The 16,835-nt window shown below is 38.4% G+C and overlaps 1 protein-coding gene across 1 annotated transcript in view; it reads right to left on the bottom strand.

Moving 5' to 3' along the window:
- Nucleotides 1-669: 669 nt before the first annotated feature.
- ADAMTS3 (ADAM metallopeptidase with thrombospondin type 1 motif 3) overlaps nucleotides 670-16,835 on the bottom strand; it is a 232,567-nt gene continuing 216,401 nt past the window's right edge. Inside the window, exons 18-22 of the mRNA XM_028506934.2 lie at nucleotides 15,602-15,767; nucleotides 12,768-12,900; nucleotides 9,086-9,293; nucleotides 6,466-6,583; nucleotides 670-3,339 (exon numbers count right to left, since the gene is read on the bottom strand). Of these exons, the coding sequence (XP_028362735.1) occupies nucleotides 2,774-3,339; nucleotides 6,466-6,583; nucleotides 9,086-9,293; nucleotides 12,768-12,900; nucleotides 15,602-15,767 (1,191 nt within the window). The 3' untranslated portion in view covers nucleotides 670-2,773. The remainder of the gene's footprint in view (nucleotides 3,340-6,465; nucleotides 6,584-9,085; nucleotides 9,294-12,767; nucleotides 12,901-15,601; nucleotides 15,768-16,835) is intronic.

A 16,835-nucleotide genomic window follows, 5' to 3' on the forward strand; every position in this document is an offset into this window, starting at 1 on the left:
AGAGGAAAGCTGTGGTTTGGTCACATAATGAAGATGACGAGAAGGAAGCTGGGATGATATAAGCATGATGATACTATTGTGAGTTACTGTGTGCTAACAGATTTACATATACCATTTCTCATAGCCATCACACAATGGTGTTTCCCGATTCTGTCTCCCACTTTACAGATGAGGAAATGGAAATCTAGCCAGGTCACCTAAGATCATTCAGATCTGAAGTTGTAGGTAGTGTCTCCTTGTTACATAATGCAAGGCCCTCTAATGTAATGTCCCATTCCTCCCCACATTGTTCCCACTGATCCTCGGGCAATCAGGGTTCAAAGCTGGTGGGCAGCTTTTATAAAAAAAAAATCATTCTGGGATTACCCATTTTAAAGGACTACCCTGGCTTTTCTTTCTTATATATACTAGCATTGTCACCATTTTCTCTATGCCCCTTCATAGTTCTGTGAAATCAACTTCAACCACATCCTATAACATCTTATTTTCCTTTGAAACTATTATGATGCACCCTGATGTGAAACTAGGAGACAATGTCACTTTATCTGAACCTTTAGAGAAAGGCCTAATACTAGCAAATGGACTTGATATTTCACTATGTAGGAGGAAAGAACACTTTTTCATTACTCAGTGATGAATCTAGTGATAAAAGCTAGATGGAGTCAGATCTGTATTTTATTAACATTTTTATTGCTACGTGCTCCCAATACAACAAACAGCATCAGTAGTGTACACTTTGATAAAAAAAGGATTTTCAGCTTAGTAGAAAATGAAGCTTGAAGTTCAGAAGTATACGAATGTGTACATCTTTATGGGAGGTGTATGTGTGTGACCATCTTTCTCTGTATTCTCTTGTGGACCAGATGTATACACATGCAAGCAAACTAGAGAGAATTCATTCAGGGGAACTTGGGAAGGGAAATGACTTCTACTTGAGGCTCAAGGATTATTTTATGATCTGGAATTCACCTAATTTATTTGACTTTCAAAAGTCTTGCACAAAGTAGCAGCGATTCCTTAGAGGTATAGAGTCCATAGGTGAAGCTGTTTACCATGGTTAAAATGCAAAAGTGCTTGCACATTCTGTGCTTTGAAAGGTTAACATATCTTCATAGTTCAGGAACTGACCTCAAAAACATTATGCTGACATGCATCTTTTTTTCTTTGAATATAATTCATGAAGTATGTATGTTTTTCACATACTTTAAAACAAATATTTCTAGTTCACTATTTCATAAAAAGCTAGGGGAGTTCATACTATTTTGTGTTTCATTGAAGAGGAACAAATCAACTTTGTTTCAACTACTTCAAAAATGCAAATGGTTTGCATAACATCAAATTTGTTCAGTTTAAGCTCTTTGACTTGGCTGTTGTAGTTTGCTTAAATTTCTCCTCTAGGCACAGAACAGAGCATGCATCTCTAATTATGTCTCTCTAGTTTAACAAAATATGTCATTGATATTAGCGTAAATATTTAGTACATAAAAATACTATCAAGAAAAATTCAACTTTTAATAAATATCTTCAGTTCTGAATTCTATATACAAGTACTTTACATCTACTCCCTGGAGAGAGCATTTCTGGCTTCACTGTGAGTAAGGTGACCACTGACATAAATTACTAGCACATTATTGCAGTCAGATGCATTGTGGTTGTGAACATTTGGGTGTGTGAACCATGCAGACAATAAATATTGCAACCATTGACAAATGCTTTTTTGAACCTGCTTCCAAAGCCTTACTGTACTTGAGCAACAGTTCTAGTTCAATGATACTTTTCTCAGCTACCGACATACAAATTATCTCAATACATATTCCTTTGTTATTATTACAGTACATTGAGTATGCTTTTTCTTGGGTATGTCAACTATGGGAAAACAAAAAACACAAGAACATAGGACACTTCATTGGTGCCTATTGAGGTCCTGGTAAGAGGGTTTCAGTTTGTTTTGAATGGGTTCATTTACTGGACTTTGGTCCCTGTGACCACAGTCCCATTCCTTTTTATTAAAGGATGGAAGGTAATAGGTAAGCTGAAATCTGTATATCTGCAGCTTATCTGTTTTTTTCTTTTTCTGTAATTTAGGTATCATACTGTTGATTAAATAAAACCCTTTGTATTGTCAATAGCTGCAATCCTTCCTCTTTGTAATATTTTGCTTTGAAAATCAACCCATAAATGTCAAATAAGGCAATACTCAATGACAAGCACCTAGAACATCCAGAAATGTAATATAGTAAACAATCATTTGAGAACACATCTCTTAAAATAATACTGATTTCTGCAATATACAGTATTTACACAACAGCTGCAAATTTGCTCATATAATATTTCTAATATAGATAAATAGGAATACAAGTCTACGAATTCTTTGCTCCATTCCCAAAATATTTTGTTAAGGTGTAAACCATTGGCACCTCTTTTTACTTTTACTACAGCTTTTTTTAAACAAAAAATCAGCCAAAATGCACAATTGGTTCCAGTCCCTTTTCTGCTTTAGAGAGTGACCAATGTATTTAGCAACTTACTTTTCCTTCTGTTAATACTCTTTGGTGCTTTCTTCCAATGAATTCTGGTAAATTAGTCAATGCAGAACAAAAAAAAAGGAGGAAAGAAACTAGAAAGTGAACCAGCACTTTCTGTTCTTCCCTTAACAGGTAAAATGAGTTGATGCTCAATGGAGATTTTCACTTTAATTAAGCGATATGCACCACTGGGGAGAGGGAGCTTGGCCAGGCTCTCCTCTGATTTCTAGCCTTTTAGGTTCACCTTCTCATCTTTCCAAGGGGGATGAGCTTATTGGATGTCTCTTGTCAATCATCTTTTCATCTTTCTTTGAGGTTCTTGCCTGAGAAGAAGCACCTATTGAATCACGGACTGCAAGGGAGGGGGCAGCAGCCACTGGTGAAGATGAAGTGAGGGGGCCACTCCTGGTGGCAGGGGAGAGCTGTCCCACGGCCCCACTCCCTGCGTGCGGAGCACTCCGCTGGGGTAAGTTAGCACCATCAGGTTTACTGTTTGGCCTGAAAGCAGCATGTGCATTTGGACCTCCCACTGAAGAGATCCTACTCAAAGATTTCTTCCTCACAGCAGGAGTCTCTGAATGGTAAGGAACCAAAGATGTAGGCATCACTAGAGATCCAGTGAGGTCGAGGTCACCAGGGTTAAAGATAACATCATCCTGAGTTTCAGCAGCTTCAGGAAGGAATGGTGGTGGCAGGGTGCTACTGCGCTTGCTACAGGACTCACAACATAGCTTGTTGTAACCTGGTATGGAGCAGTACCGCGCCAGCACCTCCATTTGGCAGAATATGGATTTATCTCCCAAACATGGCTCATCTGCAAAAATTAAAAGAAATGCATCTAAATATAAAATAGGAGGAGAGAAATTAAAATTGCTTATGACTGTAAACAGATTTAAGTAAAATCAGGCATTGATGGGAGTTGTCCATATAAGCCTTTGAATCTATAAATATCAGCATTAGGATGAATTCATTGAAATAAGTCATTCTTTATGTGCAAAGCACTTGATTTGACCACCATTTTAATATCTCCATCAGGAGTCTTCAGTTGAGGGTACTTTTTGTACCTACAAGGAACATTCATCTGATCTTCTAATGAGAAAATAGGATTAACAAATATTTTTAGGGTCTAAAGAGGTATCTAGTTTATTTTATTTCATGGTACTTCTATATTTCTAATAGAGTAGCCTCTATATTAAATTTAAAATCAAGATATACACTAAAGACCTACTGGAACAAATTAAATCTTAAAAATGTATTACCAAAGAAAAAGTCAAGATGACATCTTGATTAGATGTATTGGGTAAAACTATATTGCTAGGTAAGGAACCTGCTATGTAACTTGCCATAGAAGTTAAAGTCTTTTTCTCAAGCTTGAAAAAATTAAAAGAAGGGTGAGTTGGCAAGGCCCATAAGAGGGTTAAAAATACCATTCTTGCTTATTATGTATTAGAAATTCTAATATCTATTAGTGACAAAACCATGCCTATGTCTCAGATTGTGGAATGACTTACATTTGCCTGGCATGCACAGATCTATTGTATAGTATGATGTGTTTGAGTAATTTGTACTAGCTAAGATAATCTTTTAATTATGGTGTGAATGTCTGAGCATCACCTTAATGAGTTTCTCCCCAAACATCAATTCGTCATCGTACCTAAATGACTTTTTCTATGCCTGTAGCTCAACAGAAGGAAACTATTTTCTTCCTCCTATGAGTTTAAGGCTCTCGCCCTAGGATAATGGACCTTATCTGACCCCGTATTCTGTTTTTTCTCTGACTCTTCACCTCCAACACCCTTTTCCAGTTCCAAGTCTTTTAAACCTTTTAAATTATGTGGCCCAGCTCAAAGTGCTCTAATCTCTTTGAGTTGAAGAAGCCTGCACAAGGGGCTCCCCTCTTGGAGTGTAAGCAGCTTGGTACTGCAGGGACAGGTTCCCAGCCCGGGTCTAATTAGGCCAGAATATGCTTCTGTATGGGAGAGGGAAAAGGGAGAGATATTCTGAAAAAAATAAAAGCAAAGGAATACTTTTTTATGGTAATTTGCCTCGAGAGAGATGGGAAGGCCTTAATGGTGCCAATAAATAGTACAATCCACATGTGCCTAGAAAAGGGCTCATAGGGCAGAATCACTAGAATTAAGCAAGCCTTTTAACCTTCTCACTCCATGCCCAGATCATTATAGGAAGTTCAGGAAAAGTGTTTTACACAGTGTCTCAAAAGGCCGTTTGATTCTAATTGCAGCTGGGGACTCTGCTGGGAAGTATTACTTGCTTGACTGATATATGGTAGAAATACGTGGCCTTTCAGAGCTCTCAGAACTGTTTCAGAGCAAGAGAGCAGCTAAAGGAAACTGGGATCACTAACACAATTATGTCCTCTCACCAGCACCTCTGTTTTCCAATAAAAATATTTTCTTTTGGCTAAAGGAAGAAAACCAAATTCTTGCTGATAATTAGGTATATTTGTAGAATAGATAGCTCTATCAGCTATTAAGATCAGTAAAACCTCCTCACCAAAGTATTTAGCCTCTTGGTAGTAATGCTTACATAAGAATAAAATATTAGAGCAACTAAGCTTTACAGCTTCAGAGTAAAGTTTGTTCTCTTGGATTTGACTTTTCTATTAAGATTTCAAATATACTTTCCAGAGAAAAATGATTGAATGTACAGGATCCTGCAGGAGTAATGCTTGCTTGAGTGTGGTTGGTAGGGTAATAATTGGGTGTGATAGTTTACAGTTTTAACTTGAGCATTTCACCTAAAATGTCATGTGGTATGCTTGAGTATGATATTGTTATGCTACAGAAGTACATGCTTATGGTTTTGTAATAAAAAATTGTGTAATAAAAAGGGGCGTTATTTGTGCTAGACCTGTAAGGTCCTTTGTCTCCCTCTCATGGTTATTCCTGTTCATGCCACTACACATTGCAAATGAAAATTTGTAAGGTTCAAAAGGCTTGAAGCCTGAAATTTCCTCAAAAAAATTACCCATTGGATAAAACAGTGCTTTGGAAACTTTACTGAAAAAAAGAAAACACTGTTTAGCACATAGCAGTATTCCATCAATGGCTTAATTGTGATGCTGTAGGCCAACGACAAGGAGACTTCTTTAGTCCCAAGTCTCACTAGTATGGTGGAGCAGTGTCCATGGTTGCCATTAGGCACAGATTTAGTACAACTGCATTTTAGAGGAAGCTTGTGATGGGGGAAGGGTAAGGTGAGGACAGAGGGAGAGGGTGTATGAGACTTAGAAGAGAGAAGCAGGGAGGAAGTATGAGGGGGTGGGGAAGGAAGAGAAGGAGGTATGTCGAGGAGGAAGGAGATGTGTGACAGAAACTGAAACCATCCAATATATATATTTTATTTATTTTACAGTAGCAAATCAATGTCTATTTTTAAATTAAATCATACCACAGGAAGAGAGTAGGTTAGGCAAATTTTTGCATGTATGCAAGGTGTCTATTCTGAAATCACCCTGGGGGAGTGCATGTAATGGGTGGGCAGATATCGGAAACGGCCTGTTGAGTAGCATTTATCATCTACATGTCTACATGGAATAATTTTAGTAAAAACATTTCAAAACCATCTGCAATATTATGGTTTTACGATGATGGGAGGTTATAAAGAAAGAGAAGAAGAGTGAGAAGAGAGAGAAACAGCAGCCTTTTCAGAAACACAGACTGACAGACGCTGCATGCATGTGCCACAGCTCTCATCCCTGGCTCGTGCTGTGGGGGTGCTGCGGAGGTAGCATAACTTGGGCTGGCCTGCAACACCATTCTTAAGAATTGTATTAGGCTAATTTTTAAAGACTGTTTTCCTTTGGTTGTTTTTTGATAAGCAAATACAAAATTCCAGAGCTTGTCCTGAAAGGAAATTCTGCTTTTTGATGATAACAAACCATTGTTGGAGCAGTGAAACCAGTGAGGGTCACACCTACCATTACAGGGAGGCAGCTGACAAGCTCTGACGGCCTCGGGCTTCTCCCCATTGCAGTGGTCTCCAGCCCTGCAGAGGACCTGCCTTACCTCGGTCCCATCGCCGCAGGTTACCGAGCACTGTGGAGAGAAAGGCTATGATTACAGACGTTTATTGCACCGGGACCTCCTTTCCTCCTTCCCCCATGCTCACACGCATATGTATGCACATGCACACATACATGTGTACACACACACATGCACGCACATGTGTACATGTTGGGGACCGCCCTGCCTGGTCTCAGGAGGCTGTAATCCCCTGTGACTTAGGCTGAGTGAAAGACCTCCAGACCAGAAGCCACTAAAGAGACAAAACTTATTCCCCTGGGATGAACGCTGCCTGTTCTAATGCCTGGCTCCCTTGCATGATCGGCAGTCAAAGATGGGTAACAATTCTGTAAGAAAGAGAATGAATCTAAGACAGACGCAATTATGTGGGAATGCTCAGGGAAGAGACTCACGGGGCTGTGGAAATGAAGGGGTGATGGACATCAACTCCTGCCCCCTTGGCTTTGTCAAAGCCTGAGTCCTTGTGAGAAATCCAAGCCTCCTGGCTGCCTTTGTCTTCTCTGTTAACTCAGGCCTGCAGGAGCGGCCCAGACCAGAAACGGCAGACCCCCTGGGTAATCAGGCCTGGGACATAGAATATGCAAGGTCCTGTGAGATCTGTTTGCTGGAGGATGTTATTAACTTGGAATTTAAAGGCACAGACAGGAAACCTTTGGAACCTGTAGTCCTTTCATATGTTAAAACTCCAATCTCTGCCCAGAATCACAGCAGGAGTTCTGTCTGCACCTTTGTAAGTCACCTACTTCTTTTGATCTTTTCTGCCAGACTGTGAATCCACAAACTAAGTTTGTTTTCTCAATAAAAATCTGCTTGGGAAGGGAGAGGAGGCACTCTCCCCACTAGAGAGAGAGTGGCCATTCCATTTTTACTTCCCCACAGAAACTTCTTGTCTCTGTGTATGTCTTTCTTGTGTTTTGAAGAGCCATCCACAGTGTTCCGTGCTCACTGCAGGCAGATGAGCATGCATCATGTACACACAGCTCTGGGGTTCTTTCTCTATGGAGGTACTTTTACCTTGGGGTTTGGAGACAGATAGTCCTAGGTTTATACTCTGGTTCCATCATTTACCAACCTGGCATTTTGCTTTCTTTCTGAAAGCTGGAATAATAATGTTTGCCTCATAGGATGGTTGTAGAATTAAGTGACGGCAAAGGAGACAGGGTATGTAAAAATTATGCCACGCATGTAATAAGCATTTGCTATGAAAGAAGCCATTGGTATTATAATGCTAATATATGCATAATGGTGCTGTTTTTAGGGCACTGCTCATGGTATTGACATAGCCATTTTCTCACCTTCCTTAAGGTGGCAGGATTTACTGACAGGCTACCTAGGTTAACTCAACCTCTTTGGAACCACTATTACTCTATTCTCATAAATTCATTTCTTTAATGAAGGAGCTAACCGCTCTAAAAGTATGCTCAGTAATGTTTATGCTGTTGTTCTAGATAGGAGCTACAGAGGAGGGGCCCTCATTCCAGGACTTTGAGGGGAAAGGAACATGAATTATCATTATGGCCTGTTCAGGTGACCTTCCCTTGCTTGTCCTTCCTTCTTGGGTCTGCTCTCCATCTACTCCTCCTTAGCTGCTTTTTGATGCCCTCTCCTTCTCTAGCTCTTCTCCTATGAATCCTCATTATGAGTATTTACAAATAGAAAAGACATGGGGTTAACTCAGGCACCCCAACATTGAGTCTGCCAGTCACCAAGCAAACATCATTCCACAGGCACTGGCTGGGTACTGGGGAAGCAAAGCTCACGGTTCTTGAGAAATGGGTGGGTTAGTGGTAAGCACAGACTCAAGGACAGGAGTTACAATACTCTGCCATGAACAATATGCCTTTGGAATGCATAGGAAGGACGTTGGGAAAGGCACCCCAGAAGGTGGTATTTTGGGCTGTGGAGGTGAGCCTTGGTAGATGAGAGGGAAATGGTTAGAGAGGAGGAGGGTGAAGGGCCAACCTGCCAAAAGTAGGCGGCTTTAAATGGCAAAGTCTTTTTGGAACAGTTAGAATTTTACTCAAACTGGGTCAAAGAGTCAGAATAAAAAAGAAGAGTCAGTGTAGGACTTCCTGTGGCATCTACAAATGTCGAATCATTACCTTGCACACCTGAAACTAATACAATGTTTGTCAATTATATCAAAATAAAAAAAAATAGAAGAGCTAGCAAGGTGCCAAATGGAGCAGGGCCCTACACTGAGTGTGAGGGGCTTGGAATCCCCGAGTAGGAATGGCGAAGGCAACAACAGTGTTAGATCCTGGTATCACCTTTAGACTCCTCTTGGCCTCAAAGTACCCAAACGTGGTTTGCCTCTACCAAGGCCATGTACTTATTATCTTAAATACAAACACTGTTTTAAAATACTAATTTTTTCTAACACCTTCAGGTGCTTAATGATTATAAAATGTTAGTTTCTCAATTCAAACAAAGCATGCCTGATATTTAAGTCAAATGCAAATATACTTCACATGCTTACACACACCCCCGTGCACACAGAACTGGCACACCCACCTCACTCCAGGGCCCCGTTTTCCACTGGGCTGGGCAGGGCACTCTGTTACAGGGCCGGCGGCTCTCGGGACGGTCACCCACACAGTACTTGCTGTGCACAGAGCGGTTGGTGCCATCGTGGAGGGGCTGGAGGCAGCGCACAGTGCGCAGCTGGTAGCCGGAACTCCCACAGGTTTTGGTGCAATGCTCCCACTCTTCCACTGCCCAGCTGTGGGTATGGGGGTTAAGATCGAACACGGTCACTGGGATGTAGCATATGCACCCTCTTGCACTGCAAGCCTAGACTGCTCTGCTCTCTGAGTGACATGCAACCAGTGGGGCACTCAGCTGTACAGGGAGCCCTTTCAGAAAGATGGGTGTATTGAACAATTAAAAACCTTTAGAACTTTCTAACAATCATAGGCCTGACACTTCTATTTTTAATGGCTCAGTATTTTTCTGCCACCCAGTGACTCCAAAAGGTAGTCCTTTCCTAAACGGTGATCTACAGATGGTTTCTGAAACTCATCTAAAAGATGCCTGGTTAGGTTCAGACATGATGGTAGTTTTCAAAATAGTACCAAAGCAGTCTCAGTGATATTGCCTAATGGTGTTAAAGATCTGAAAAGAAAATAAAAAAGGAACCCATCTCATTCTTGCTAACACAAATTTATTTGGCTGCTGCTGCCTTTTCACAAAATTGTGAATTTACTCATGTTTTAATTTTCTGAAATAACTGTTTCATTTCTACAACTGTTGCCATGAAGACTGTCTCACACAAAGGTAAAAGAAGTGTGTAATCAGGGCTTGAATGCACCTGGAAGAAATATTCCCAAAACAATATGTTCAGAAAGATTTCCCACAGGACATTGCCAAATATGAGTGTCAATGTCAAGGCCCCCAGTGCTCCCCAAGTCAGCTGAGTGTACAGTGTTACAGACAGTTCTCCATTACACGTGGTTGCCAGGTCCTGAACGGGTATCCCCATCAATTGCATCTGCTTTATCAGTCTGTCAGAAAGTCATTGAGGCATACCATTTAGCCTTTATAAAGTTACTTTTCCTCTGCAATTGTTCTTTCTTTACCTATATATGGGGTACCAAACTACAACCATGCTAAAACCTTAGCAGTCTTTGGTATTAACAGTTTAAGATTGCTCTAGCTCATCAGACAGTCAGTAAAATGTATTCTGGCAACAAAGCAATTGTGTTCAACTTTGAAGGCCCCAGTAGTGACTCTCATCTGAAGACAGATTACATGAGACACACAGACAATTATGGCTGTGTTACTCTATCTCGAAACTCCTAGAATGGCAGTAAAAGAGAAAAATAGAAAACCACAAAAGCCAAAAAACTTGGAAACAAAGCCATTACAAGATAATATTGGAACCTAGAAAATAGTTGGGTGTGTGGCTGCTAATTCAGAAGCCATAAGAAGATGAAGTTTAAGTTAGCAGTAGGAGCTGATAAACTGATGACGCAGAATTTCAGACATCTACAGAAACTATGGCCGCAGGGGGAAGTATGAACTGTGAAAGTATGGGTGATGGATGGCAGGGCTGAAAACTGCGGGAATAATGGAAAGTCTGCTTGGAGGCCAATAGGCCTCCTAATCCTTGACTACACTGGGTGATCACCCTTCCTGTGAAACTGCAGGAGACTTGAGGTTTGTCCTCTGTAGAAGGTGAACCAGACTCTTACCTTGTGGACAATAGACATAGTCAAGAGACTACAGTGAACAAAACCATACTGAAAACGGGGGTGATGTAAAAACCCACAGATGGAATGCTAAGATGAGCTAGCTGCATACACCATAGGTTCATACCCCCTTAGCAGGAAGCTGATTCTGTTCTATGGAATCTAATGATCATTTCATTAGAAAAGCCCTAAATATACAGATAATTTAGGGTCTTTCAGTGAAATAACCCAGCCAGTTCATCTTACAATGAAGCCCACCAGCAAAGTCTTGATCAAAAACAAGCTTCCCACCAGCCTGTTTAATCCTGCATTCCTTTATATGTGTGAATAGCCCCAAATCCCCCAAACACAGAAATTCTCTAATGCAGATGATGAAGGTGGGGAAAAAGAAACAGAAAAAAATAACTCAAAAGATATAATCCATGAAAGAGGAAAAATCTTGAATATTTTTAAAGAGATAAAACAATTTATTACATTTGTGAAATAAGAAACAAATGCCTTGAAAAATGAAAATTTGAGGAACTAAACAGAAATCATGGATATTAAAGATCTCTTGAATATTAACATAGAAGCAAAAATGAAAAATTCAGCATGTGGAACAATAAACAATGAGAGAACATAAAATTAAATCTTTCTAGAAAACATCACTACAAATAGCCCCAAAAGAAAGAACATTGGGGAAAAAAGACCAATAGAAGATATTTTTTTTCAAAGAAACATACAAGAAAATCTCCCAAAGATAAAAAATATTGGTTTCATGTTTTAAAAAGTCTGTAAGTACATAACATAATGGGTGAGGAAAGATAAGCACCAAGGCTGTGAAATTTTGTCACTGTGAAATTTCAGGACACTGGGAACAAAAAGAAGATCCTACAAACTTAGGATGACAAAAATAGGTCACAGAGAAAGCTCTGGTTAGCAGAATGTCAAATGACTTTTTTACAGCAAGACTGGAGTATGGAGAACAATGGAACAAAGGTTTCAAAATTCAGAGGGAAATACATTGTAGTTTGGAATTAAGTGTGTGTACAAATGATCAAGAGTAGAAGAAAGACTCCTTATATACCTTTATACTTTAACTTATGTTTTTCTTGGATGTAGAAGAATTTAATTCTTATATAAAAGTTTTTAATTTGTATATACTTTTTAAATGAAGCTATTGAAAGATATGATCCACCAGAACTAATTACTATAGCAAGAGATAAGAAGACAAGGAGTGCAGGCAATAGGACTGGCTAGAAGGCTGGTGAAGCAAACCCTGTGATGAAAGCCGTGTGGTGCCCAGGGCCAAGCTGGAACACACAGAACTCTCTGAGACATGTCTCTAAGAAGATACTTGAGTGTTTAGTGATTTAGTATTCAGAGGAGATTGCTACTCATTAAAGAGAGGTTGGGGACAAACTAGTGAAAAGCAGTAAAAAATATATAAAAATCAAGACATTCATGAACTCTAGAAGAAACAAAATTTTACAAAAAAAGAAACAAAACAGGAGGATGTTAGGTGTCTCAACTTATAAGAAAGATGCATGTTGTTGAAATAATATAAACTCTGAACACTAATGTCAGTAAAAGACAGGCTATACCAATACTGAAAGTACTTGGGGAGGGAGAAGTGTAGGCTGTGGGCGTGTGTTTGGAGAAGGATTGCACTAAATCATTCACTTGTCACAGTGGAAGTTCAATACACATAATGTCTAAAACCTCCCCCACTCCTCCTCACCCCAAAAAGTCAAGAAACAAAAGCAAAAACATTTTACTTGGAGAGATGGAAGCAGTTGTATCGGATATCAAACAAAGCATAATAGCTGAAAGAGCTGTTTTTGAAGAGCAGGAATATGATAAAGGTCAGGAAACTACAGCTTTACATAAATCCTGTGAGTTGATTTTAACTATTTAAATCAGGTACATATATTAGCTTTGAGTAAAATTAAAATTAAAGAGCGCTAAAGACATTGAAACCCACATTACTTAGTCCCCAGGGCACAAGAGTTAAAATAAGTGCATACAGTGGGTGCGTGCACTCTTGAATGTTGCACATTCTTCTAATGGGTTTTGGCTTTTTGTTGACTTCACAGAAGCTGCGATGAACCATTTTATTATCACTTTTCCTACGGCATCCATATTTAGTGTACTGGAAACCTGGGAAAGAAAATAAACTTCTTTGGATTAAATCACTTATTCATCCTGTTATATATTTGGTCATCCATCCATCCATTCATTCATTCAATAAATATTTACTGAGTGCATACAGTAAGCCAGCTACTGTTCTAGATGCTGAAAGTCCAGAAGTAAATCATATAAACAAAACTTATCTTTAGAGCCTACATTTAATAAATTTTACAAATTATTAAATAGGAACTGTATAATTGCTAATAAATTGGACTCCGAATTTACAGAATCTAGTGTCAGGGACAGGTTTGAAAACCACTGTGTCAATGCCCCGCAACCGAGGCTTTTACAGAGCTATGCACATAATTCACTGTAGGTGGCACCAAAGGAACACAGAGGGGAGAGTAACTGAGCTGGAGAAGGGGAGGGAACTCTTATAAGATCAGGACTTCCTTGAGCAGAATCTTAAGGTTCAAATAGTACTGCATAAAGGAATAAAGCAAAACAATACTCCAAGCAAAGGAAATTACATAGGAAGCTGCAGGTCTCTGAACGACTAAAGCTTCATGTGGTGAAAGGGGTGAGAGATAGGAAAGGATCTGATATAAAAGCCTTGAGTGCCAGACAAGTGTTTGGAATTTATTCAGAAGGTCACAGGAGATTCTGAAAGGTCTCCTTAACTGCCAACTTTCATATTTATGAATAATTAATTGTATTTTTTAAAATTTCAAACCTAAAGGAAATTGTAAGGAAAACACAATAAACATTTGTATGTCTTGCATCTAGATTAATCTTGTATTACCATGTCACCATATTTGAGATATATATAATGTATTAATTATAATGGTATTATAATTCTAGTACATAATTAATATGTAATACATATGTGAAATTTTGCTGAACAATTTGGGAGTAAATTTGCTGACATCCTTCTAAATACTTCATTTATCACTCATAACAAGCACATTTTCTTACATAACTGCACTATTATTCTTAAAATCAGGATATTTAATGCAGATATAATACTATTATATATTGACCATACTCAAAAATTTTCCATTGCCCCTATAATGTTCTGTATAGTAATGCTTTTCCAATCAAGAATATTTAGTTGTCATGGAATTATCAGATTAATCAGGAACAGTGTTTGAAACTCTTTTTATCTTTAATATATTTGAGGTGTACAGGACAGTTGTTTTAAAAAATCTCCCACAATGTGGGTTTATTTAATATTCACCTAAGGCAGGGGTGTCAAACTCATTTTCACTGGGGGCCACGTCAGCCTTACGGTTGCCTTCAAAGGACTGAATGTAATTTTAGGACTGTATAAATGTAACTACTCCTTAACAATTAAGCAAGAGCTTGGTGCTGCCGCAGGGTAGAAACAGGGTGAGGGGCTGGATAAAACACAGTGGGGGGCCGGATTCAGCTCACAGGCCTTGTGTTTGCCACCTGTGTCTTAAGGATTAGATTCAGGTTATTCACTTGGCAAGAACACTATGTAAATTATATTGTATTTCAGGGCAACATATTGGGATCTGAAGGATTTGAAGGATTTCAAATCAAGGAAATAATATAATTACAGTCATTCATTAATCTACTTATTCATTCATTCAAGAAAGATTACCCTGGAAATAAAGAAAGAAAAGAAAATCAAAAGTTAGTTGACTAAGAGACTTCTGCAATAACCTTCCCTTCCAAAATTGGGAAGGAAGTTAGTAAGAAAGGAATATGTGTGGTAGATATTAAAAAGGTGTATACGACAAATCTGGTGACCAAGGCAATATTGAGGGTGCAGGCAGAAGGGAAGGTCCAAATTAAATCAACATCTTGTAATGAATAAAGTGTCATTTTACATAATTAACTACAACACTTTATGTCTATATCCACCCCCCCAAAAAAAACACTTTAGAAATATATGCTTGACTTTGAAATTATACAATCAACAATCTTTTGTTTTCAATTATTCAGTATCATTATTATTGTGAGAGGGCTTGGCTTTCTCCTGCCTGTGGGGAGAATGCTGTTGGCCAGCTCAGCTCTGGAGCACTGTTGTACAGAATGAGAAGAATGGATGATGGGAGAGACTGAGAAACCTTGAGAAGGGCTTAATGGATTTACCTTGGGGAGGGCAGAGAGGCGGCAAAATGTAGTAAGAGCATGTGCTTAGAAGCCAGACCTCCTGGGTTTGTATCTTATGGAATGGGCAAATTACTTACCTTCCCTGTGCTTCCCTTTCTCCATTAATACAATAGAGATAATAACAGCAACTTCACAGAGGCATTGTGAGTATTCATGCATTAATATATAAAGCATTTAAAACTGTGCCTGGTACATAGTGCAAATAATAACTCCTTTGTTATTAATGATGTTAGAATAGAAATGCATAGGCATGGAAAATGAAAGTGGAAAAGAAGGCAAGTGCCAGAGGACCCTGAATTTGGGAGAGCTTGGGAAGAGTAAAGTGACTAGGGGCATGGCTACATGATAGGAGACAGAAGGAACTCAAGGGAAAGAGCAAGAGGCGTTTAAGAAGGTCTACCATTCTTATGAATGGATTCCTATCCTTTGTAGATTCTGAAATTTCAGTAAATGCTTTGTATTTACACTTTAGTTATATATGATATTTTCAGATTATGGCTTCAATAGGAGTCAATCCTTAAGGCAGAAAAGCAGGAAAAATGGTTTAATACGACTACTTTGTAATGTAATAAATGTGTTCAACTGTTACCTCCACCACAGGGTTTGGAGCACTGCGACCAGCTCTTCAAAGCCCACTCAAAAGTGTCTAATTCTTCCTGGATGACATTGTTGTTGTTGATTGTAGGTGCAGAGTCTTCATGGATGATGTACTTATATGTCAGGCTGGAGCGGGTGTCATTCTCCTGAGGTATAATCTAATGCACACATGAATAGGTATATGTAAATCACCTGAGAGAGTTTTAAATCATAAATGAAAAATTTAAAATATTTCTAAATATTGCTCTTACTGAAACTGGAAAACTTTCAAGTTATTTCTAAAAATATGTTTTTGTTTCAACTAAGTGTTCTCTGTTTAAGAAAAAATTCAATTATATAAAACTTTGACCATAAAAATATAAAAATATATACATTGAGGAGTAAGGGTTTGTATTATAAAAGTAAATAACTTTATAATGATATTCACTGTAAATTCCATTGTTATATATCTCCTTAATGCATTTAAAAATTATTCTTTAAAAAGTTTTGTTATGATGATAGAAATTATAAAGTTTCCTCTAGAAAATGTAGATTACAAAAAAACACAAAAAAATCACCCATAATTCTACCAAACCAGAGAAAACTGAAGTTACTTCTATTATTTTGGGATATACCCTCAAGATGCTTGCATGCTGTGTGTGTGTGTGTGTGTGTGTGTGAACACACTCATGCACATCCACACTCTCTCTGGACTTGTTTATTTCACTAAATGTGTTATACACAGTTCCCCAAAATAGTAAATATTACTTGGAAACATAATTGTAAATGCCAGCATAGTGTTTAATCCTAATGGCTGGGTGCATTATTTAACTATTTACTTATAAATATTTGTATTGATTAGAATTTATCCCCACCTTTATGATGATTTCTGATTTTCCTTAGGGGGGAAAAAGGGTACAAACACTTTTTATAGTTCTTACGATAGATGGATGAATGGCTTTTCGGAATGGTTAGAAAAATTATTACTTTCAAATTGAGACAGTATATGAAAGTGCCCCAGTTCAGCACTACCTATTATACAATTTTCTTCTTTACTAACTGAATGGGCAAAAGATTGTTGTTCTAGTTGTTATTTACTTGATAAAAAGTAAGGTTTAGTTTTCCTAAGTTTATTAGCTGGTTGAATTTTGTCTGCTGTACACTGCATGTTCACGTTATGTCCTCTTTCTGTAAAATGGTGTCTATGCCTTTTCCTCTGAAGATGAAATAAAGATATTAATTTTAAA

This window comes from Phyllostomus discolor, chromosome 1 (assembly GCF_004126475.2).
Source record: "Phyllostomus discolor isolate MPI-MPIP mPhyDis1 chromosome 1, mPhyDis1.pri.v3, whole genome shotgun sequence".
In the NCBI taxonomy this organism is placed as follows: Eukaryota; Metazoa; Chordata; class Mammalia; order Chiroptera; family Phyllostomidae; genus Phyllostomus; species Phyllostomus discolor.